Source organism: Apostichopus japonicus, chromosome 18 (genome assembly GCF_037975245.1).
Source record: "Apostichopus japonicus isolate 1M-3 chromosome 18, ASM3797524v1, whole genome shotgun sequence".
NCBI classification, from domain to species: Eukaryota; Metazoa; Echinodermata; class Holothuroidea; order Aspidochirotida; family Stichopodidae; genus Apostichopus; species Apostichopus japonicus.
The window spans coordinates 1823655-1847274 of record NC_092578.1 but is presented as its reverse complement, the minus strand read 5'-3'; the positions used below and the strand labels follow the sequence as shown (position 1 = coordinate 1847274).

At 36.5% G+C, this 23620-nt stretch overlaps 1 protein-coding gene and 1 long non-coding RNA gene across 7 annotated transcripts in view; one reads left to right on the top strand and one right to left on the bottom strand.

Moving 5' to 3' along the window:
• The first annotated feature begins 749 nt into the window (after positions 1-749).
• LOC139958798 (uncharacterized) lies at positions 750-7361 on the top strand. The gene is made up of 4 exons (XR_011789878.1): positions 750-906; positions 2458-2727; positions 3710-3836; positions 6123-7361. It is a non-coding gene; the product is annotated as an uncharacterized lncRNA (long non-coding RNA).
• A 2062-nt stretch (positions 7362-9423) lies between these two features.
• LOC139958796 (natural resistance-associated macrophage protein 2-like) overlaps positions 9424-23620 on the bottom strand; it is a 32687-nt gene continuing 18490 nt past the window's right edge. For 4 of the 6 annotated variants that reach the window (XM_071956134.1, XM_071956135.1, XM_071956138.1 and 1 more), the window contains 2 exons: positions 22304-22354; positions 9424-14783 (listed from right to left, as the gene is read on the bottom strand). In XM_071956134.1, coding sequence (XP_071812235.1) covers positions 14682-14783; positions 22304-22354 — 153 coding nt within the window. In that variant the 3' untranslated portion in view covers positions 9424-14681. Of the gene's footprint in view, positions 14784-20043; positions 20145-22303; positions 22355-23620 lie in introns of all 6 variants that reach the window. The other 2 variants (XM_071956136.1, XM_071956139.1) reach the window with 1 other exon arrangement.

The following is a 23620-nucleotide window of genomic DNA, read 5'->3' as shown; positions in this document are numbered from 1 at the left end:
CAAGTTTTCTTTTGAGACAAAATGAGGTGAAATCATACTAGTTGCTAATGTAGGAATCTTCCGAATTAGAGTTTATATCTTGTTTATATCTTAACAAATTTTTTCCATTCGAAATAGCTTTGAGTTTGACCCACAGAAAATCATTAAAAGTCAGGGGCGTAGCCAGGATTTGCAAAGTCGTATGCACGACTATCTGAGCGGAGCGCCACCATTGGTTGGCGCGGAGCGTACAAGAAAATTTTTGGTTTACAAACCCCTCAGATGGCCGGAAACGGCCCTTCTCGAGTGTTCATTCTGGTTCCCTGGCCTCTTGCTAACTTAAGACACCTCAATTTTTATGTAGAAAAAGGGCACATTTTTAACCTGAGGAAAAGTGGGGGGGGGGGCACGTGCCCCCCCGGTTCCGCCGCCCTTGATGAGAGAACAATAAATATGGAAAAGCTCTGCAGCTTCTAGGGTCCCCGATCCAATGGCTCTGTTATTTAGTCCATTTTTATTTAGTCCATATTTAGTCCATATTTAGACAAATGACGACAGATTTCTTTTTTCTTTTTCATTACATGCCTTAAGTGAAATCGAAAAATTTCAAATTGTTTCCTCATTCTTTGAAATGTGTTTTTCGAGTATGGTTAAAGTAAGTCCCTACGGATTGATTGAAATTGGTTAGTAGACGTACGTTTATATTATTCTGGGGTTTCTTTTGTTTTCTTTCTTTCGTTTTTTTCTGTGAAACTTTAGATTATGGTTCGATGCACAAATACGCGTCTATTGGATCATGAGCGTCGGTTCGTAGGGTGTTAATAATATCCTTATCGAAAGACCGGTACCCTGATGTCAGTGTGACACGTTTCGTTTCAAATTTATTATATTTAGCTGGATTGAATCGACTCCTCTCTCAAGCTCAAGGTAGGCTTACATTTTAGAGTGTTAAAGATATAGCAAAACCGTTATTAGCTTATATATTTAGGCTTTTTATATATATATATATATATATATATATATATATTTACAAATCTGAGTATTGGGATGTTATAAGTCGATCGAATATCAGCTCTCTACACTTTTCACGTTATCGTAATAAGGTACTACAATTGACACGGTCTACTGCTACAGTATAACTAGTGAGAGCATCGCTCTCGTCGTTGTCAATAGCTTATATATAAATAGTTCGTTATCACTACCATTATACAGGGAGCTCAGCCCCCCTTGGGAACCCTGACAAATAAAATTAACTAAACTAGTAGGAAGTATCATTAAAGCCCTCTTTTCAGGTTGAAGGAAGCTAAGCGACCCTTCTCAATCTTTCCCCTGAAAGTTTATCTGCTACGTAATTTACAATACTCTTATTATTACTTATTTCCTGCAACGTGGGGAGGCATTTTGGGTGAAACATTTTCTGTGTACATCATGGCGCTCCGTTAAGTGTAATATAGCTCCCTTTGTGAGAAGTGCCCATTTTAAAATTTTGCCCGCCCCCCCTTACCCTTTCAAACTTCTGGCTACGTCCCTACTACCATTCGGAAACATTTAGACCTTAGGTTTTATCATGGTATTCACTAGCTAATCCAATCTAATAACTGGGAGCTATATCCCCGTATCTACTGCATATACCTATTTAGTTTGGTATTCAGTCATTTCATGCAGTATTGTATTTGCGGATTCAAGTATACGGAATTCAACTTCTATAGTGTTCAATTCTGTATATAGAAGCCGCTACAAACACTAGTCCCATATTTGCATGTCCTTGCGTTAGTCATGGAGGAATTTTTATACGTTGGTTTAAGTTCGATTGGGTAGTGTGAAACTATACAACTTCAAAAAGCGGACGCGGGTAACAATATAAACCCGTATCTCGGGACAGTTATAATAGCAGACACAACAAAACAAGTAAAAACAAGGAAACTTTCAGTTTAGAAAAGATTGCTAAATATTAGGAGAAAAAACTGATATAATTAATACGTCAGTGTGACGTAGAGTAGCCTATACAGCCCGTATAATGGCGCACGAACATCTACTGGTGTAAGCAATGAAGGGGACGAATTAAGAAAATATAAAACATCACTGATTTTGAATGTTTCTGTGGTTGGCCCGTCGATTACGTAATCTCAAGAAACTTTTCCATGATAGCGTGCTACAGCAGAGCCTTTAGTCAGTGGGCCATTTATATGAACCATATGATACTTTACGAGGAGAGACAGATATGAAGAGAAGCGGTTTCATCCAATGGTCACCAAACATATGCATTCTACCTAGCCAGTTCCAAGCTCCGAGTGGAGTTATGAGTTTCACCAAGGTTATCCAAAGTAATGTATTTCCGATTTAGTATTGTGTCACCCAATTTTGAAAGAACATTCTTTGCCTAAAGATATTCTTAATTGCATCTTTAACTGTTTTGTTTTTATAAAACTGTAAAGAAAACGCTTTCAATATGTTTTATGTTGCCCATTTCCACAATAGAATGCATCTTCCTGTCAACACCAACATAGTTTTTTGGATTGTGTTGGTATCCGTGTCTGCAGTTATCATATCGGGGTTGTCCCCTCAATTTCCTACTCTAACTGGAGCTCAACTTGCGCAAATTCAGCAGGCCATTGATGACAGAACATTTGATCGAATAAACGCTGAATTGGAGCGAAATGATGGCGTGATCGTTAGAGAGAATTCCACATTTGAAGATATTGTTACGCTAACGCCCGCTCAAGAGGGTATTCTAACATCTTGTTACCGGTAATGCCAAATGTAATTAATCGAACAGTTAATATGAATATGCCAATATTTTCAAAACGCCGAGATTTGAGAATGCAATAACTTTCTGATTTAAACAACAGTAATGCAGTAGTTTAGATAGGACTCAGTGTCTCGGTGATGACATATGGACCAGGGAGCATATCCATGATTTTAAGAAGGAGGAGTTTGTCCTCAGTTCATTAAATTGAACTCGCGTATTGAGGGTCTGGGACTCTACAGCAGAGAAAAAAATAGCTATAAATGCTATAAATTAGATTTGACATGTATTTAAGGTTTTATAATTAACTACTTTTATCTTGAGTTGAAACAAGGGGGTGGGGGGGGGGAATTACACCCCATTTCCAATTGATCGGTGCCTTGATCCCCTTAATCCGTGGTTGAAAGAGAATCACCGCTTCTCGGCCTTTTGCAAGGCTTAGGTCATGCATGTGTAAACTATAAACAGCTGATCGCTCACCAGCATTTAACCTTATCATCACATGTGTAGAATCTTTTCCCTTTCCGAGGGACTCTTGGTCACTACTTGACTTAACATAGTAATGATCATACGATTACAGTGTCATGGCAGTGGAGTGGTTATTGGGGGGGGGGGGGTTATATTGTTTTCATGACTTTCGTTCAAACGACTGAGGGGAACTTTGTAAACGAAGACTAACAAATTGATAAACAGTGTGAAATTTTTCAAATTGGGTCTTGATGGTAACAGTTTTGATGTTCTCACCAACTTCCCACCCTCTTTCCATTAGTAGGCTACTCCCACTACCACCCTCTTCCCAATAGTAGGCTACCCCCCCCTACCACCCTCTTCCCCTACTCTATGATTATGACAGAGCAGACTGTTGTAATTAAGGAAGTTGGACATGCAAGGTGTTTCTACGACATTCATTATGGGCTCCCCTTCCATCATAACAGATGTATAGACATCCACTAGTTTCTTCCTCTTGATGTGTTTCCTTAACAGTGGAGAACCGGTTACTCAGGTCCGTGCTAAACGTCAGACACCGGCCGGGCGCAACTTGGCGTGCATAGGAAGGATCGGAAGGGTACATTACAATATAGATAGTGCAAACAGAATGGTACAGGTTATAGTAAGTATCCACCCCCCCCCCCACCGGCCGGGCCTACACCCCGTTCTCGTCCTATTTCTGTTACATCTGTCAACAAGGGCGGCGGAACCGGGGGCACGTGCCCCCCACTTTTCCTCAGGTTAAAAATGTGCCCTTTTTCTACATAAAAATTTCTAATAAAAAAAGAGTTTACAAAGCGAAACCACGTCGAATGGAATATTTCGGGAAGTTTTAAATGTTTACTACCATAGGCGTAGGAGCCCAATTTGATTTGGAGGGCGGGGGCTGTAACGACTTACCCGAAAAGTATTACCAAAATTTTTTGCGCAATAACATACAATCATTTGCTGTGTTATTACCCTTCCATATTGGTTAGAATTATTGGGAAAGTCGTTACAATAATAATGATCATAATAATATCAGTTTAACCATTGAAAAACACATAGCAAATTATTTTTCTTTCAGTAGGGGCCCGAAACATTATCTGCATATTGCCCGAATTTTCACCCCAAAAAAATGGTTGGGCCCCCCCCCCATCGCCTCCTACGCCTATGTTTACTACCAAAAGGCTTCTAACATTCTGGTGAGTGCCATTATGCATATTCTATTTGCCTAAAAAATCCTAATGCATTTCCAAAAAGGCATTGCTATATTACATTGTGACTTTATCATACGCAGAAGCCATTTATAGCCTACTATGAATAATGAGTATAGTTTCAATATCCCATAACCCTACCCTACCCCATCCTTTCGTATTTTGACATATTTCATTTGCTTTCATGCATGTATCGATCGCATACGTATGCAGGGACTTGGACTTTATAATGATTTCACCTCATTTTGTCTCGAAAGAAAACTTGTTCCTTGTTTCCCAATTTGCACATCGGATATTGCAGTGCTGGTATGCATTGTTTCCTTGAGGAGGGGGGGGGGCCTTGATGGTGTGATGTGTACACGCAAATAAGATAATACAATAAGAGTTATAAAGGGTACTAAATATCAGGCTGCATCAGTCCAATCGAATTTCTGCAAAGTGCCCTTCGACGTTGGTGCCCCCCCCCCCCCCCAGAATAAAAATGCTTCCGCCGCCCTTGTCTGTTAATCCATAATAAGATGGAATGATTGACTTCGGTTCCTTGCTTGTCATGTTTTACACTCGGTATATAAGTTTCCATTTGTCCCCTCTGTTACTGTAACTTGTCATTTAGCCTCTGAAGAAGATCCTGCTAGGATCGAAACGTCAGGCCAACTTACTTTTACACAAGTTTCCATGTGATTACTAAACTATTTAACAGTAGGGAGGATACGAGACCAGGTGACCAGGGAGGAGTATGGTGGTTTGTAACGGTGGCGCGGTGTCTTTTCCATGGGTGGACATGAAACAGAAGGGCGTTGATTGATCAATATGAAATAGTGACGTTTCAGAGCGAACAGTCTCTCAAATAAACGGCTTGATGACAAAATAATGAATTCAATGTAATCTTTTTTTCAACTTGGTAATTTGACTAACAACTAAACGTTGTTAATATATTCCTCGATATCATTCTGCAAATCTAGGTACATCATAACTTCATTTTTTCAGTCTTGTTTCTTTTAGCACATCAATGGGTTTGTTCATTTAACATACAGTTAAATAATTTCATATTTCCCCCCAAAATGGTTCAAGTTATCGTAGAAGAAAGTTTTCAATACGACGTGGTTTTTCTGCAAACTGCATGTGTTTGACAACAGTGATTCTATGTCATATAATGTTAATAAAGTCACCGACACAACCATGCACGGCCGTCGACGTCGCCGTCATTATCGCCATCTTAATCGTTGTCTTCGGTGAACACCAAGGGCGTAGGAACCGGGGGGCTGGGGCGCCAGCCCCCCCAGTGAAAAATATGGGGGCGGAAGTATCATTCCGCCCCCCCCCCCCCCGGCTTCGAAAGTCAGAAAACCCTTTTTTCATTTCCAAATGAGAAAAATTCTCATTTGGAGCACCAAATTGCATCTCAGGCCAGGTGAAAATGCAAAATTATTTACAAAATGGAGTGGGTGTTGAAGTGTGCTATATTGCGCCAAATTGCATCTGAGGCCACCTGGAATGCAAAAAAAAATCCAAAAGGGGAGGGGGTACTCCCTCCCCTTAGACCCCTCACCCAGGCCGGCCATCAGTCTTCAGCCCCCCCCCCCACTCAAAAGTACCTTCCTACGCCACTGGTGAACACCATCGTCATTTTCATCATCGCCATTATTCTTTATGCTCATCTTTCATTCACGCATTGTATGGTTAATGCTTTATCTAAAATGATTTATTCGCAGGACAATATCCCAGTACCGATGGCATGCAATGCCATGGGAATTCAACAAGCATGTTCTAATTGTGGGAGGGCACGTTTTCTTGTTAATGCTGTAGCTGTTATCCTCATGGCCAATGCAAGCCTAGTTGACGTCACTCAACTTGAAATATCACATTGTACCTGTTTGAACTAAGTAGCTGTGTGAAACATATAAGTACATGGTGTGAACATTATAAGCATATATTATGTTTGAACATGTGTGAAAAAATAAATATGTGTGAATATAATAGTACCTGTTTGAACTAAGTAGCTGTTTGAAACATGTAAGTAGGTTACATGTGTGAATATATAAGCATATTTTATGTTTGAACATGTGTGAAAACATAAATATGTGTGTGAACATAATAGTACCTGTTTGAACTAAGTAGCTGTGTGAAACATATAAGTACATGTTGTGAACATTATAAGCATTTATTATGTTTGAACATGTGTGAAAATATAAATATGTGTGAATATAATAGTACCTGTTTGAACTAAGTAGCTGTTTGAAACATGTAAGTAGGTTACATGTGTGAATATATAAGCATATTTTATGTTTGAACATGTGTGAAAACATAAATATGTGTGTGAACATAATAGTACCTGTTTGAACTAAGTAGCTGTGTGAAACATATAAGTACATGGTGTGAACATTATAAGCATTTATTATGTTTGAACATGTGTGAAAAAATAAATATGTGTGTGAACATAATAGTACTTGTTTGAACTAAGTAGCTGTTTGAAACATGTAAGTAGGTTACATGTGTGAATATATAAGCATATTTTATGTTTGAACATGTGTGAAAACATAAATATGTGTGTGAACATAATAGTACTTGTTTGAACAAAGTAGCTGTGTGAAACATATAGGTACATGTGTGAACACTATAAGCATTTATTATGTTTGAACATGTGTGGAAATATAAATATGTGGTGAATATGTAACTAAGTTCCTGTGAGAACATATAAGTACTTTATGTGTAAAAAGTTTGGAAACTGCATTTGTATTGCCCTTTGGCTTTATAAAAGAAAGTATAGTAGTTCTAATTAAACGGTATTATTAAATACAGAAAATACAGAAATGATTTTTTTTAATGCTCTATTAAGTAACAAACAATGAATAAAGTCAACTATCGTACTCAAGTAAGTGTAAATGAATAAACCGAATACTTTATATGCCATAATTGTATTCAGTCCATATATAAATATGTTCTACTGGAAATTGTGACTTCATTTATATATATTTTTTTGTATCTTGGGACCAGTTTGATTTGAATAATACTCAGTGGCGGCGCCAAAGGGGGATTGGGAGGGGGTCGGAATGCTCCTCCGCCATTTGTCCCCCCTCTGTCTAGAACAACAAAACAAAACTGAGGCCCCTTTACCCCCTTCTCCAAAAAATATATATTTGCCCATCACCGCTAGTATAATTCAAACCTACCCATTCACTCCCCCCCCCCCCCAACCATGCACGCATGAGCCATCTCACTTGCATGATAACCACTAAGACAATTCACCGTCCTATATCAAAATTCTGGGTTAAATCCTCCTTGAATGTGTAATATGTATACAAGTACAAGCACAAGTAAAAAGTACAAATATAACATAATTAAATGTATGTATAATGTAATGGAAAAATAACAATATTTTGGGTACCCAACTCTTGACATCGTCATGACATACAGTAGCGATATTCACTGATCCTCAGTCCCCTGTATCCCTTACTGCGGAAACGCGAATAATGTGAAATGATCGAGGATAATAATGGATCATGCATGTTCACACACGAGAAAGCATATAATACGCACACATGAAATTAAAGGTCACAAAACACATATGGTGCTATTTAAGAAAAGTCACGCAAGACATATAACCAGGATGCGAAAACTAAATAACTTGATCCCTGATACTTTCGGCGTTCCATAGTATACACCTCATGATCACATACGGTTGCCTCCGTCAGAAGATGCCTATATACAGGTGACGCTGTATCATTTACCAGGTAGTGGTCTAGTTTACAAAACGGCGCTGCACATTCACAAACCTTCAAGCATTTTACGCGACTAACTTTCCAAAGACACATTATAATGTGAAGAGAAATGTTTAAATTGTGTGTATGTTATGTTTCTGATTCGCAGCTATCAACAACTTCCATTTTTGTTTAAATGTAGTACATTAAAGGGTGTGTAGACTCGCGCACAAAGAAACGTCTCATGCCGGTAATCTGACCTAGTTTCGAATGAAGTGTAACAGAAGTGTTGGACACCACCATCGACCTCAGAAAATACACACACAGTAATTAGACACTAGTGTACAGTCAATACATACAGCTACGGTCAATACCCACAACACAGTGTGCATAGCAGCGATGGACATCTCAGGTCTAGATAAAAGATAACAAGGTATCACGTTTCATTACTGTCTGCATTTTGTAGCAACAAGAAAAAACTTCACTTGCAAGCAACAGAAAGTTAACTATTCCAGAGCACGGCACATGGTTTGGGGCGAGTCTTCAATGCCTTTAATTAAATGATTAATTCAATGATGTAGTATACCCCTGTGACATTTCGAGTCTTGTTTTTGTCTTACGGTTACGGGATCATAAAGTCTTTCTCGCAGAAATATTAATTCCTGCAACTAGACAGACCCGACCATGATACTTAATCGTATTGCTTTAAGGACTGGGCAGATCCTAGGGGCGTACAGCTCGCCCCGCCCTTCAGTTGAACCATGGAGGTAAAAAATGTTTTTACCTCCATGGTTGAACAACCCTGATCTCCACACAATAACAAACTAAAAGCTATTAGCACAACCAAATTGAAGACCGAATTACCTAAATATGCCTCAGATTGCATCATATCACGCCTTCCTTTATTTTATGAGGGAAAACTCTCTGATCCCCTCTACGGGAGCCTGTTCAACGACCCCCTCATTCTTAAAATCCTGGGTTCGTCCCTGAACCAGATTAAGAATTTGTGGTCCATATTAAACATTATTGCCTGTGTTATTCAATAACGTGAGAGCCTCATTTCTCGTTGTTTTACACTGACCTCTTTACCCAACTACATCAGGGGGTATTGTGATGTTTATCTATGAGAGCCTTGTTTGTGTAGTGGTTGGAATGTCCGCACCACAACCGTTTCGTTCCCTTTCAAAAGAACTAGTGATATTCACTTGACATAACACCGTCAATCACCGTTTTACGGTTACGGTCTTACGGTTACAGGTTTACGGTTTTCAGACTCTTAAACTCTAGGACTGTCAGAAAGGAACAGAAAGAAAAATTAACGATGTACTTTCAAAAATGAGTTCTTTATTACGGAGGCAGTGATAAACACATCACTGATCTTCATTTGAATTTACCGTAACGAGACAGAGAGATTGTCTATAAATACAACAAGTTTTTCCATCAGTATCAACCAATATCAACTTACATCTAATGTAAATACAAGATGTCTGAAGAAAAGCCAACAAGGAAACTCTGGGCACAACAAAAAAATGCTTGGAATCCTTTGCTCTTTTTGTATTGAATTACAATTTGAATTACAAATTGCAAATAAATGAATTACAAATTGAATTACAATTTCCCTGTCAATTTGTGGTGATTCACTTGAGATTGACAAAATTTATAGACCTGAATATATGGCCCAAATACTTTGGTCACTATCAAGCCTACTGAAAGGACCCCCCCCCCCCCCAAACTTGGGAGGTAAAAAACCATGTATGACTTCACCATATATATTAAGCCTATTCTGAATTCCAATCCTCTTTAGTAGACAGTTTAACACTTTCAATCTAAATAAATATACTGACCATATATTCTAGACGGATCAAATTGATAATTTCACAAACACAATTAAGTCTAGGTTTCAGGTTTTGAGAATTGATACAGATTGTAACTGATTATGTGGCAGAGCAAGAAACCACGCCCATTAGATTTTTAATACAATTCATTACCCTATATATATGCATCATACACAATGGTAAATTACTTAGCATTGCAAGTAAACCTTCCCACAATTGTGATCATAACAAAGACACTACCTTGCTGCTGACTTGGTGGCAGGGTACGAAGCCACGCCCACTTAGAAATATTGACAGATGTTTTCACATGCCACATGACTTATGATGTAGCCCTACCCACCTCTTTATAATGAGATGACACTATCTTGTTATTGGTTGGGAGGCAGTGCAATAAGCCACGCCCACTTAGAAATATTGACAGACGTTTTAACATGCCACATGACTTATGATGTAGCCCTACCCACCTCTTTATAATGAGATGACACTATCTTGTTATTGGTTGAGAGGCAGTGCAATAAGCCACGCCCACTTAGAAATATTGACAGACGTTTTAACATGCCACATGACTTATGATGTAGCCCTACCCACCTCTTTATAATGAGATGACACTATCTTGTTATTGGTTGAGAGGCAGTGCAATAAGCCACGCCCAGTTACTCTGCTTTGATTATAGACATACTAGCTGATTCAAAGGAATTGATACAATATTTGTTTGAAGTAGAAAAGGAAATAATGAAGCAAAGGTTGAATCAATTTATGTCATCGTCTTATAGGAATGTTAACGACTTGCTCACTTAATTAAGAACTAAAAAAAAAGCATCAATAAATTTTTATAACTTTGGTAGAATTTTCCAACAGTGATTTCTCGATATTAGTAGATTAAATGATTTATAAATACATAGTTTTGATTATTATAACTATGTTGATTTGTTGACTGATTTGTCAGTGATAAAATTCATACTATTGACAAATTATTAGATTTTTCTACTCAACATTAACTCATTATTAGGCAAGAATTTTAAAATCTTTGTGAACGTCTGTCCCGTAACAAGGCAAAATACAACAAGAATGAAAAACTCCAGGTTTTATTGTCTTCTACTGTTAACCTGGTACAGAGAGTATAAATCTCTTTGAGGAGGTGGGTGCACTGGTCATTGTTTAAAGGGCAAGGCACTCAAACAGAAATTAACTGTGCATGGGATGCTAATAATGCAAAACATTCATACCAGCATTTGGGGGTAATTTCAAAAACTTAATATTATGCTTATTAGATGGTATTTGACAAAGAAAATTTTTCAGATTGATCCAATGAAAATTTCTCTCTTCAATGTCCAAGAATAAACTCATGAATTCAACTCATTAAACAACTTCCTTTAGAAATAGAACTTTTGTACATTTCATTGAGTACAGCATTTATATACAAACATTTATATCAATTTAAAACATGTTTTTATGTGTGTGTTATTCTTTTGTTTTGTTATTTTGCATAATTTTTTTTCCTAAAAAATATAGAACTTTTTTTTTTGTGGACTTTTGAAATAAACTAGATTTAACTTTTTTAAGGCCACCAGTGAATTATGATTCTGCAACCATGTCAAACATGTACTTAATTTCTCCTTCTGTCCCTCTGAGATGACCTATAGGTCATTAATGTTCCTCTTAGATGACATATAGGTCATATAGGTCATATAGGTCATATAGGTCATTAACCCATATCCGATGGATTCATGACCCGATCTGAAAGATCATCCCGTTCATTTTGGAGATTGTTCTTTCCGTTATAAAATAAAAATTGAAAATACTACTTTATAATGATTTTAATTATAAACTGTACGATTTACATCCCCACCTGACTGCTATATCAAATGCATGGTGGGGGGAAAGGGGGGATTTTAACGGCCGTTTAGCGGTCCGAGAAACCAAATTTCTATTCGAACGACCAAAACCGGCTGTAGAGGTGGTCGGCCAGAAAACTAGTTGTTTAAATGCAAGTCGGATGACGCTGTAACTAAATACTGCAAAAAGGTAAAATGATAAAATTGGTATCAGCCTCCATCATTTAGATAGTTGTAGGCCCATGGGAGAAGGGGGAGAAGGGGGAGGGGCTTCTAAAGTGGAGTTTTAATTACCCAAAGCTGGTGTTTTATTCACCATACCTCAACAACCTGTACATACTCGTCATGCATTATAATATTATGCTACATTTATTAGTGAAAAACCAAATTTGTTCTGCTGACAAGCAAAGCATTAGACCTGGTTGTCTGAGGGACTACCATGACAAATCCTTAAAGATTTGCCACTGAAACGTCATGAATAATTTGAGACATTTACTGATAACAAGTTTTTGTCACTTTCTCTACTTAACCCCTTTTATTTCTTTACAAATAGGGGTGGGGGGTGAGGGCAAGGGGAGGGGGAAATGTGACAACAGAAAGGTTAAAAAAGTTTGCCACTTAAAACTATACACTGAAAGCCCATAAGAACAAACTGTTTATGGATTGTTAGTATCTCACATGTTTGTAGTAATGCTAGTGTAAAAAAAAATACCTCAAAGGATCACTTAAAGTACTCAATATCTTGACTTACTTATCACATTTGTGACTCTGAAAAATATCTATCAAAGTGAACTGTTTTACGGTTCTCCTTTGAATACGCCTGTCACCAAAGTTAAAAGTATAAAGAATTCTTCAAAAAAGTTTTAAAAAGGCTATGCTAAACAAACGTGCATTTTAATATGTTTATGTTAAGTTTAACAATAGCCTTCAAATGACATCTGTAGACTGGTGATTAGTTTGGTACAGGCTTCAAAAAACACCTTTCACTTGTAACACGTATTTCTACATCCTTGAAGGAGACACAAACCTTTATACCATTTATTAGTAATCTCTTTAATAGAGATGACTTTTAGGAACAACTTCCTCAAACAGCTAAGGAAAAGTTTTGTACCGTATCAGATATATCTCAGCTTCCAAGTTTCTTCATGCACAACACTGAGGACTAGATCAAGTCAAAATATTTCTTTCTTTATTTATATACAAATATCTATATTTTTCCGTAATTGAGATGGATTTTTGCGAAGGCTGTATGTACCTAAACTATGGAAGCTGTTTGCATGACCTAGATGACAGCCGTAATGATGGAATTGGCTTCAAAGTCAACACTGATAGCAATTTACTTTGAAAATATGAAAAGTAAAACAGAGAGAAACTAGACAGGTACCTGATCCTAGATGGAGGCACTGTGACATCACAGATTCTACAAAATGGCCGCTCCCATTCGAAGCAAATAATGTCTGTTTCGGGGAGTTGTTTATTACAAAGAACTATGTCATATTAGGCTGTATATGATGGATGGATTTGTGTTCCTTTTCACTAACGTGTCCACTTCTGATATCTGTGTCTTTCACTGACAACCATAAAAAGACAAAGACACCGTGCACTTATCATACTATGTTACCATGCACTTATCATACTATGTTACCATGCACTTATCATACTATGTTACCATGCACTGTATAACAAAGACAATTGTCTCAGATTATCAAAAGTACTGGTCACTGCATTTAATACAGTATTAATATACAAATAGAACGTAACACTTTCTTGATTTAGTACACCTATCCTTTGACGACACCTATTGTACATGAACAGCATATATGGTATATTACATATTTAAGTACATATGTACAGCTAATGCTGCTATCTGTTGGTTTTACTCTGTGGCTGGTGTAATACTTATGTTAATAGGCTAATGCCTACAAAAGCAGTTATTTTCTATCACAAATGACACAAAAAGGCTTCATGGTCGACATATTAAATACTATATATAGTGGCGTGAGAAATATTTCACTGGAATGAAGACAATGGCCCGGATCTCAGTGTGTTCATGGTGCAGATAATACTCTGTTTATTTATAGTTGCATTTTAACGGATCAAAGGGGACTTAGATACTGAATGGAATCTGATAGTCTAAGCAATATAACGACTGCATGCATACAAGTTGCATAAAACTTCTTCTTCATGACAATAACTTATTACCTAAACTGCATTCCATTAAATTCCTTGCTAAAATGTACCTTCAAAAACCTTGGTTCAGTAAGGCACAGTATCAAAAGTACAGTAGAACACTGAGGGGGTGGGGGGAGGGGGTGGGGGGAGTGGTTGCATATGACATAAAACTATTGCACTCCTCACCTCACACAATATGCACTGCTGGTTGGCGAGATGAATCTCTTTAGTTTTTATTTGTAATATTATATTTGATATAAGCCTCAATGTAGGGATTCTGTTCCTGAGACAGCTTCTCTTTTTTTCGACACAGCAAATTTATGGATTTTGTGATGTATTCAACGTATTGCAAACCAATGATTAAGAGGATGCATGATATCATCATGCCAATGAAGATGCTTGATCACCTTAAAGGAGAACAAAAACAATTAGGGTATCTTGCTGCTGTCCAAAGTACAGTAACAGTGTTCAACCGTAAGCCTGTGAGGTAAAGCACACTCGCAATGACTTCATTTCACTTGACAGTGCAGCATGTATTGTACAAACATTCATGACAATTTTTGAATGGCTCAAAGTTCCAATCCAATTACTACATAGTCTGAAAATGTTGTCCAAGGTTTTAAATAACAAAAAGAGAAATAAATATCAATGGCAAAATAGCCAGAGAACCAAATCAACTATCATAGCATAGGGATGAGGTTATCTCTGTTGCCATGGTTATTAAGGTGTCTTCAGTTGTGATCCGTCGGTGTAGAAAGTTCCTGTGAGTTACTGACATCTAACTCAGAACCGTTCAGTTCATAATTTGTCTTAACAAGAAGAGAAGAAGCCATCTATAAAGAGAGAAGAAAAAAAGAATAATAATAAATAGGGGTCATCGCCAACAAAATGTGACAAATGTCAATAGGTAGATGAGAGCGCATAAAAAAAATTAATAATTGCAAATAATTAAAAAGTGGTAAAAAGCTGAAAAGGGCACCAGCAGTCCATTTGAGTCAGGGTTGTCCAACCTTTTGCAGAGGAGGGCCACATGGAATGATCATGATGAAGGACGGGGCCGCATGAACCCTACGCACGATTTTTTGCCCGACGCCCAAGGCAACACAATGTGAGCACTGCGCGCGGAGCGCACTGAATAATTCTCCTTCCTGATGAAACAAATGAATAAAGTTCAGCCGCCCCCCCCCCCCCGTCCACTGAGAGATTGTCACACAAACTGACCTGTATGCAGTTTTTTGGACCCAGAAGGTGTAAATGATTGATTATATAGCTTCAAATTGTTATCAATAAATCTGCTCGCACCGTAGAGCATCTCTGGCGGGCCTGACGCAACCCTGCAGCGGGTCGGACTGTGGCCCGCGGGCCGTAGGTTGGACAACCCTGATTTGAGTCCATCGGGGGGGCGTCCGCCCCCCCCTGACTGTATGGACGCTCTGCCACTGTGTCATGTTTCCTGGATGCAGAGGTACATCAACAGTAGGAACGACATGACAGCCCCCTCAGCTTGAATGCTGGAAAGCCCAATCTGACAGATATTAAATCATTGATTAATTAGTAATTTTGTTACATTCATAAACATACATCAATCCCTGTACTGCTAAACTACTATGTAATCATCAGCATAACATTTTGTAAAATTTACAGCTTATTCCTCACATTTTTCAGAAATACAACTGTGACCGGCCTAGTTAACAAACGACTCTGTTTAAGGAGACTTTTATTAAATAATAACTGTAAACAAATATTACCAAAAAAAGCCATGCCATAAATTGTTTTAATCATAAATGCAACCTTCATAACAGTATGTATATATGTATGTATGTACTGTATGTATGTATTTTAGATCCTACTGCAAGCAGGAACTCGCAAAGAAGCCTCATTGGCTTATCGAAGCCGCAAGCTGAATTAATAACAAGTCAAAGTATAGAAGTCTAGGGAAGTCAATAGCAAATGCTCTCTTTGTGTTCATCAAAAGAGGAATACTTATTGTTTATGAGGGATAGTTATTGTCTGATCAGCAGTGATTTGATGCCTGTATTTCAAAACCAACCATGCATGGTCAAAATTCAAAATATTTGTGGTGGAAGAAAAAGTATTTTTAGATTTGGGAGTATGTATTCATTTCAAAATGACCCTGAAAATAGGTTCACTATTCACTTCATTTCAGAGGTACAGATGATTATCAGCTACCTTAACAATGGAGACAACCTTGCCATTAAAGGGCCAGTCTTGATATGTAAAAAGTTAAAGAAAAAAGAATATGATTCTATAGTTATTCTGGTTTTTATGATATCCAGCCTTAAAACATCAGAGATGGCCGAAATGTTTTACTGTCCAAATCCCATTTTTTTTTTTTTAATTCTAATAATTCTAACAAAATATGTCCTTTTTAACTTAATATGAAATAACATCGCTCCCGGGTGGATGACATTCACGACCATATTTTTCTTGACAAATTTGTGAAGCAATGGCGACATGTTACCTGAGGTCATACAAGGTCATATCATTCCCTATTCACTTTTGTAGCATCGCATCTGATGAGCTCACCTAACGGTAGTCAAGCATCTTTAACTTAATGAACCCCAGACACACACAAACGGTTATTTCCCAAAAACTTTAACAGGATGAAAATTATTCGATATGAATTTCGTGCCTAAGGTCATCCTTCAACTACTATTTTAATAATTATTAATGGCACAAAAAGCATTCAATTTGACTGTAATATTTTATTTCTCGACATATTTAAACAATCTAGCCGAGTAATATTCTCTACAGGATTTATCAATTGTCTCCTGTCTGCTCAAAATGGCAGAATTTAGCCTTCGATAATTTTACGATCACGAACGGTTTAACCAAATTCCTACATGCGAACGAGACTCTGAAACTTTGCCCTCTGCTATGAAATGATGATGTAATAATGTTGTAATAATGAGCTAATCACAAATTAACATTTGTTTTGTCAAGACAACACTCCATGGAGTGAAGAAAATATGAATTAAAAACAAAATATATTTTGGCCATTCACATTCAACTTGGAAAACAAGAGGAAAACAAATAAACAGGGACTAATAACAAAGGATAGCAGATGTGATGTACAAACACAGACGAGTCACACTCAAAACTAATATAAACAATATAAAAAAAACAGGGGAAAAACCAAGTTTATCCTACAAGATTTTTTTTTCTTTTTAGAGCAAAAAGCCAAACATGGAACATTAAACTAGGTGCATGAAATGTTGTTCAAAGTTCTAAAGAAGGAAAGCAAAAGGATATTTTTTATTTTCTCTTCACATCTCTATTTTGTTTTGCTTTGTTGAGAGCGTTCTTTGAAGCAGGATTGATGTGAATTGCTCTGATATTAAATAACGAGAATAACGGAACAATTAAACCAAAATGTCAAGAAAAAAAAAAGGGTGAAAAAGTAAATCAATCTTTGAAAAAAAAACACCTGTGTTTAATTTGTGTGAATAAGTTATGACTTTTGTGTAAAAGTAAGAGGGCCTGACGTTAAGATCCTAGCAGGATCATCTTCAGAGGCTGAATGAAAAGTGAAGAAGATCCTGCTAGGATCAAAACATCAGGCCCCTCTTATACTATTACACATTCTCTTACACAGGCTCTTTAGTGGATAAGCAGTTTGCTATCAGTTTTTTTATATATTTTTTTTTTTTTTATATTTTTTATGACTTTTGTTAAATCATTTAATTGCTAGTACAGTAGCTGCTTAGGTTAAGTGCAGCAAGGTAGGAATGCATTGCGTGTATGAAAGAGTATAGATAACATTTCAATTAACTCACAGTGATATGTTCACTGATACTTTTTATACACTATTCATTTCCAAGGTAGGAATGTATTGCATGTATGAAAGAGTATAGATAACATTTCAATTAACTCACAGTGATATGTTCACTAATACTTTTCATACACAATTCATTTCCAAGGTAGGAATGCATTGCATGTGTGAAAGAGTATTGATAACATTTCAATTAACTCACAGTGATATGTTCACTAATACTTTTCATACACAATTCATTTCCAAGGTAGGAATGCATTGCATGTGTGAAAAAGTATAGATAATATTTCAATTAACTCACAGTGATATGTTCACTAATACTTTTTATACACAATTCATTTCCAAGTCTACTAACACAGACAGGTAGGAATGCATTGCGTGTATGAAAGAGTATAGATAACATTTCAATAAACTCAGTGATATGTACACTAATACTTTTTTATACACAATTCATTTCAAAGTCCTATCTTACGGTGACAGTAGTTACATGAAATAGAATTGTCATGATTAGATACTCAACCGTGATTGGCAGAATAAATAGTTAGGTGGAAATTACTTGGAAGGATGAAAGTAAATAGATAACTCTTCTGAAATACAGTACTCCCTTGTCTGTTGATTTTTCATACTTTTGTTCTCGATTCATTCCCAACAATTTTGTACTGTTTGGTGATTGCGTCATTGTAAACAGTAAACACGACGACGTTAACTATTTGTCATGATTTAGACGGTATTTATTCTGCTTGGTTTGTATCTCAAATTCACTTGGATCTCAGACTTAAAAGCTTTAGCTCAAACTTGTGTCATTTTTATGAAACCCTGATAAGTCGCACATATCTTAATATGTCTCACTCTGTATCTCTGGTTATTAGTATTGTTATCAGTTGGTGAGTAGGACAGATGTCGTTCCAAGTGAACTATAGACATTAATTGTGAGTTATTGAGGAGGAATATAACAGCCTGTCAGATAAATTCTAAAATTGCATAAGTTGGTGAGTAGGACAGATGTCTTCCCAAGTGAACTATATACATTAAAGGCAAGTTATTGAGGAGGAATATCACAGCCTGTCAGATAAATTCTTAAATAATATAAGTTGGTGAGTAGGACACATGTCTTCCCAAGTGAACTATATACATTAAAGGCAAGTTATTGAGGAGGAATATCACAGCCTGTCAGATAAATTATTTGCATAAGTGAGAATGTTTCAGTATGAATGGCAGCATCTAATAATCAGTATCTCAGGGTTATGAATATTTAGAATTAGCAAGTATGAAGGCAATGTTCACAAGTAATACATGTAATGACAGTTGCAGGGTAGGATTGTCATATCTAATACGATAACATTCTCTTACAAATATGAGAATGTTTCAGTATGAATGGCAGCATCTAATAATCAGTATCTCAGGGTTATAAATATTTAGAATTAGCAAGAATGAAGGCAATGTTCACAAGTGACTTATACATATGAATGACAGTTGCAGGGTAGGAATGTCACATCTTATCAAGATGTCACATCAAGATGTCACATCTTATCAAGATAACATTCTTTCACACAAATGAGAATGTTTCAGTATGAATGGCAGCATCTAATACATGAGGAGCATTTTGTGAACACATACAGTACACAGCAATGGTACCATCTTGTAATCACAAAACAGCATGAATGCATAAACATGTCAAAAATAACTGGTCATTTAATCACATCTCATAAGGGCACTATCAAGGGTAAAGGTCAAAGGTCTTGTGGAAGCATGACGCCTGTGTTGTGCCAACCATGAAAGTTAGTGTGAACCATGCATTATGCAAATGTCATGCATGCAGAAGTAGAGCACTCAAACCTCACTTCTTAATGCACCTCTCTTTAATCTCTCTCCTCCACCCCTCTTTCCTCTTTCACCCTGAACTTTAAAACCACTTTCTCCTCACAGAGGATCGATGTCTAACAATCAATGTCAGACAATTCAGCATCTTGTCTGACAAAGAAACTGGTCATCTTTAAGGTCTCTCTGGGGAACACCTGGTTTAGTTAGTCAAAGCACTCGGTTAACCTTTCACCTACATGTATATAAATCTTATTCTCATGGTACAACTAGCTTTGATGTCCGCAAGATCTTTACGAGGAATGTCTACGTTTGTCTGATGGACAACCAGCTAACAACCTACAGAGGCAAATCAAGATTTTCCCCAACCCTCTCATCCCCTCACCTCAACTCACCTTTCTCCTCAAATCCTACGATTACCCACCCTCTACGAGAACATATTTGTTAGTTTTAAGGGTTCATTAAATAAGTTTCATGATCACCTATCATTTTTTTATCTCGTTTACTTGTCATTGGTGGCAGGGGAAGTTTCCTCCAAAGGTTCCAAGTCATACAAGTCTCTCCCAATTATCCACATGAAACCCTGTATGAGATAAAACAACCAGTATTATAAACACCAGTTATAACCGACGAGGGGGTCGTGGTAGGGTACAATCATGTTACCATTTAGGAGGAGGGGTAACTGTTTTCAACCCCATTGTCTCCATACTCCATATCAGCCAGTACTGACAATCAGCGATTGACCAAGCGTTGGATATTAACAGCATTCCAAGAGTAAACACTGTCTTTGCATGAACAGTAAAATATATATTTATAACCTTTTGTGATGATTTCTAATATATATTATATGATCATGGATGTGGGAAAACTAATTCAGGAAAAACGGTGAAACTGCGATTCTCTTTTCCCTAAATACATATAACATGTTAAGATGCTTTTAGGTAAATCAAGAATTTGGGTTAATTATTGAAAATTAATATGATTATGGTAATTAGCCAACCACAGGGAGAAGCCAAAAAGAAAGGATATATTTAAAACCTGTTATTTAAGTGTGAAACTAAGGTAAGATGAAGAACTGCAACAGAATACATGAGTGACGTTAAATATTCCAAAGGCTACGTTTCACTTATTTATGCAAAACAAAAACGATTGAATGAAACAGCTGTTAATTGGCTGTATATTTCTACAAAGCAGATGCTATTCTGGAGGAAATAAAAATCAAATCTACAGGAAGCAGCTAAATCTGGAAAATATGCACAGCCACAGGAATTATTTAAATTAGTATATTCCTATAATTGGATCGGTAGAGTAAACAATTGTGTTTAACAGTGGATGTATAGTTCTTCAAATGATCAGGAACTTCTGAACAATTGTGATTACATGGAAACCCCATTGTGATTTTATATCTATACAAAAATAGACTTGATCTATGATTACATTAGAACCGGATTCATTTTTCTTCAAATGAACAGGAATTTCTGAACAATTGTGATTACATGGAAACCCCATTGTGATTTTATATCTATACCAAATAGACTTGATCTATGATTACATTAGAACCGGATTCATTTTTCTTCAAATGAACAGGAATTTCTGAACAATTGTGATTACATAGAATGTCCCAATTGTGATTGTATATTTCTACAAAATAGACTGGAAGTGTATTAACTGTGCTTACATGAGATTTGGGTTTATTTTTCTTCAAATGAACAGGGGTTCTGACAATTGTGACTGGATGAAACTGCCAACATTTTTGATTGTTTTATTTCTACAAAACAACAGGTACTCTATGCAACTACGCTTTACGTGAAACGAATGAATATACATTTTTCTACACCCAAAAAAGAAAATAAGCATTCTTGAGACAATATGACTACTGTCCTCAGATGATATGAATTACAGCAAAAGAAAATACCAAAGAATCTACAAAAAAAAATATTAAAAAATGGAAAAGGAAAGCAACTTAGTGCAATATTGCCCAATGAAAGAACCAGATAAACAATAGATTGATAAAATACTGAACATAGAAAAAACAGCAACAATTACAAACAGTTATCAAATGAATAGACAAAAAAATACTGAACACAAACAAAATAGTTATACTGAAAAAAAAACTGTTAATGAAAAATACAACTAAGACAACTAATCATAGACAAACTTGTTAAAATAAATTTATAGACCAAGAAATGTCACAAAAAAAAACAAAAAAACACAGAACAGAGATAAAACAGTTCCATAGACTAAAGAATGTCAAATGAATAAATAAATACAACAAAAAATATGACTAACAATTGACATGAATCAAAACATTGCCAGATGGAATAACAAATACCAAAGAAATATGGATTGAGGTTAGTGATCAGAATGCTTGCTATAAATCAGATAAATCCAATATTTAGTCTTCTCCTTCTTCATCCAGGAATGAAACACGGGTGCCGATGGCAACATAACATTTTGAAGCAAAATTTTCATCTGAATCAATAAATATCTTTCATTTCATCATATAGTCCATTAACCTCCATCCCAGTGGTTTTATTCACTGTTCGATTTTTGTTTTTGAGTCAGTGAATCAAAAGTTATTTTTGGGCCAATTAGCCATGTTCGAAACAAGTATGCGAAATAATCAGGCAAGGATAATGTCTGACCCCTGACAGAATGTATTGAGAGAAGGGGAGAAAAACAGGATTTTGTGTGATCAGTAAGTTAAAAAAAAAAAAAGGTAGAAAAACAAAATCAACTTACAGGAATTCTTTCCAAGAATGTTCCTCCAAGATTGTAGACACATACTAAACCCTGGAAAACAATCACAAGATTGACAATGAAGGTAAGTTTTGTAGAGGGGGATGGAGGGGGGGTGGGTAGGTTGAGGGAGGGTTTTGTAGAGGGGTAATGGAGGGGAGATTGAGCTGGGAATGGAGTGGGGGTAGGCAGTGGTTTTCTTTTCAGCATTGTTTACTTCAAGTAGGAAATTTTTCTGCGAAATTATTTATTTTAATTAATTTATTTAAATATGAAAGTGACTACCCACAACATAATCTGTCTGTCCAGTTTGATCTGCGATTAATTAGTCTAGCAAAGGCCTTTGTTCTTTGGAAAGAAAATCACACTCATGAGGAGGCAGGATTACAATATGTCCACATATTTAAATCCAAATGCTAAATAGAAGATTCTAGTCAAGTTTTTACACATTTCAAGATGTCACAGCTGTAACTAAATGGCTCTGTTCCACACTTCAGCCATAATGCTTCAACAGCGGAACCTGATTATCTTCATCAACAATACAACAAAACACTTCAGAGAAATCATAAAACAAACATAAAAAACTTGAACGAAACTAAAATCTATTTTATGTAGAATATAAAGACCTTTGGACTTCTTGTGTTTTACTGCATCAAGCATGAAATCATTTGCTTTCCAATCTTCCCATTAAGAGTTCATAGAAACGAATAGGACTACAGTTAAACAGCTATGTAACATTGAAGCCTAACCAAACCGGGCAATTGTCCCGTGTTCAAAACATGTTTGACAAGCAGGCAACAAATTAGGTTATGCATAAATGATTCTTGATTATAAGTTTTTGTCATTGACCAATGGCTGTACAGAAATGACACAATTCTTTTGTCATGTTTATGAGATTTCGGAAATATACAGTACGGTTTTCAACATGTTATAGTTTTCCCTGGATCCTGGAAGCACTGTGCATTCTGTATGTGCAACGAAACTCCTACTCTACAGTGTACCAGTAACTGCTTAAGACTTTCTTTAAACTTGAATCTTTTGAAAATAGTACAACCAGATAATGAGATGGTTTTTTTTATGTTAGTAATAAAGTTACTTCATCGACATTATCTCGTTGTGGAGGGGTATACTTGCAACATTGGAAAAAATTCATGAAAAACATAAGGACAGTTTGTTGTGTTGCCAATGTATGACATCACAAATATACACAACAAAATATGAATGAATCTTGAAATCTCAGCGAACATAATATGTTGTCAAGAGCTTGACCAATTGGTTTGTTTCTTTCTTTCATTTCTCGTTTCAAATTGAGTTACTCAC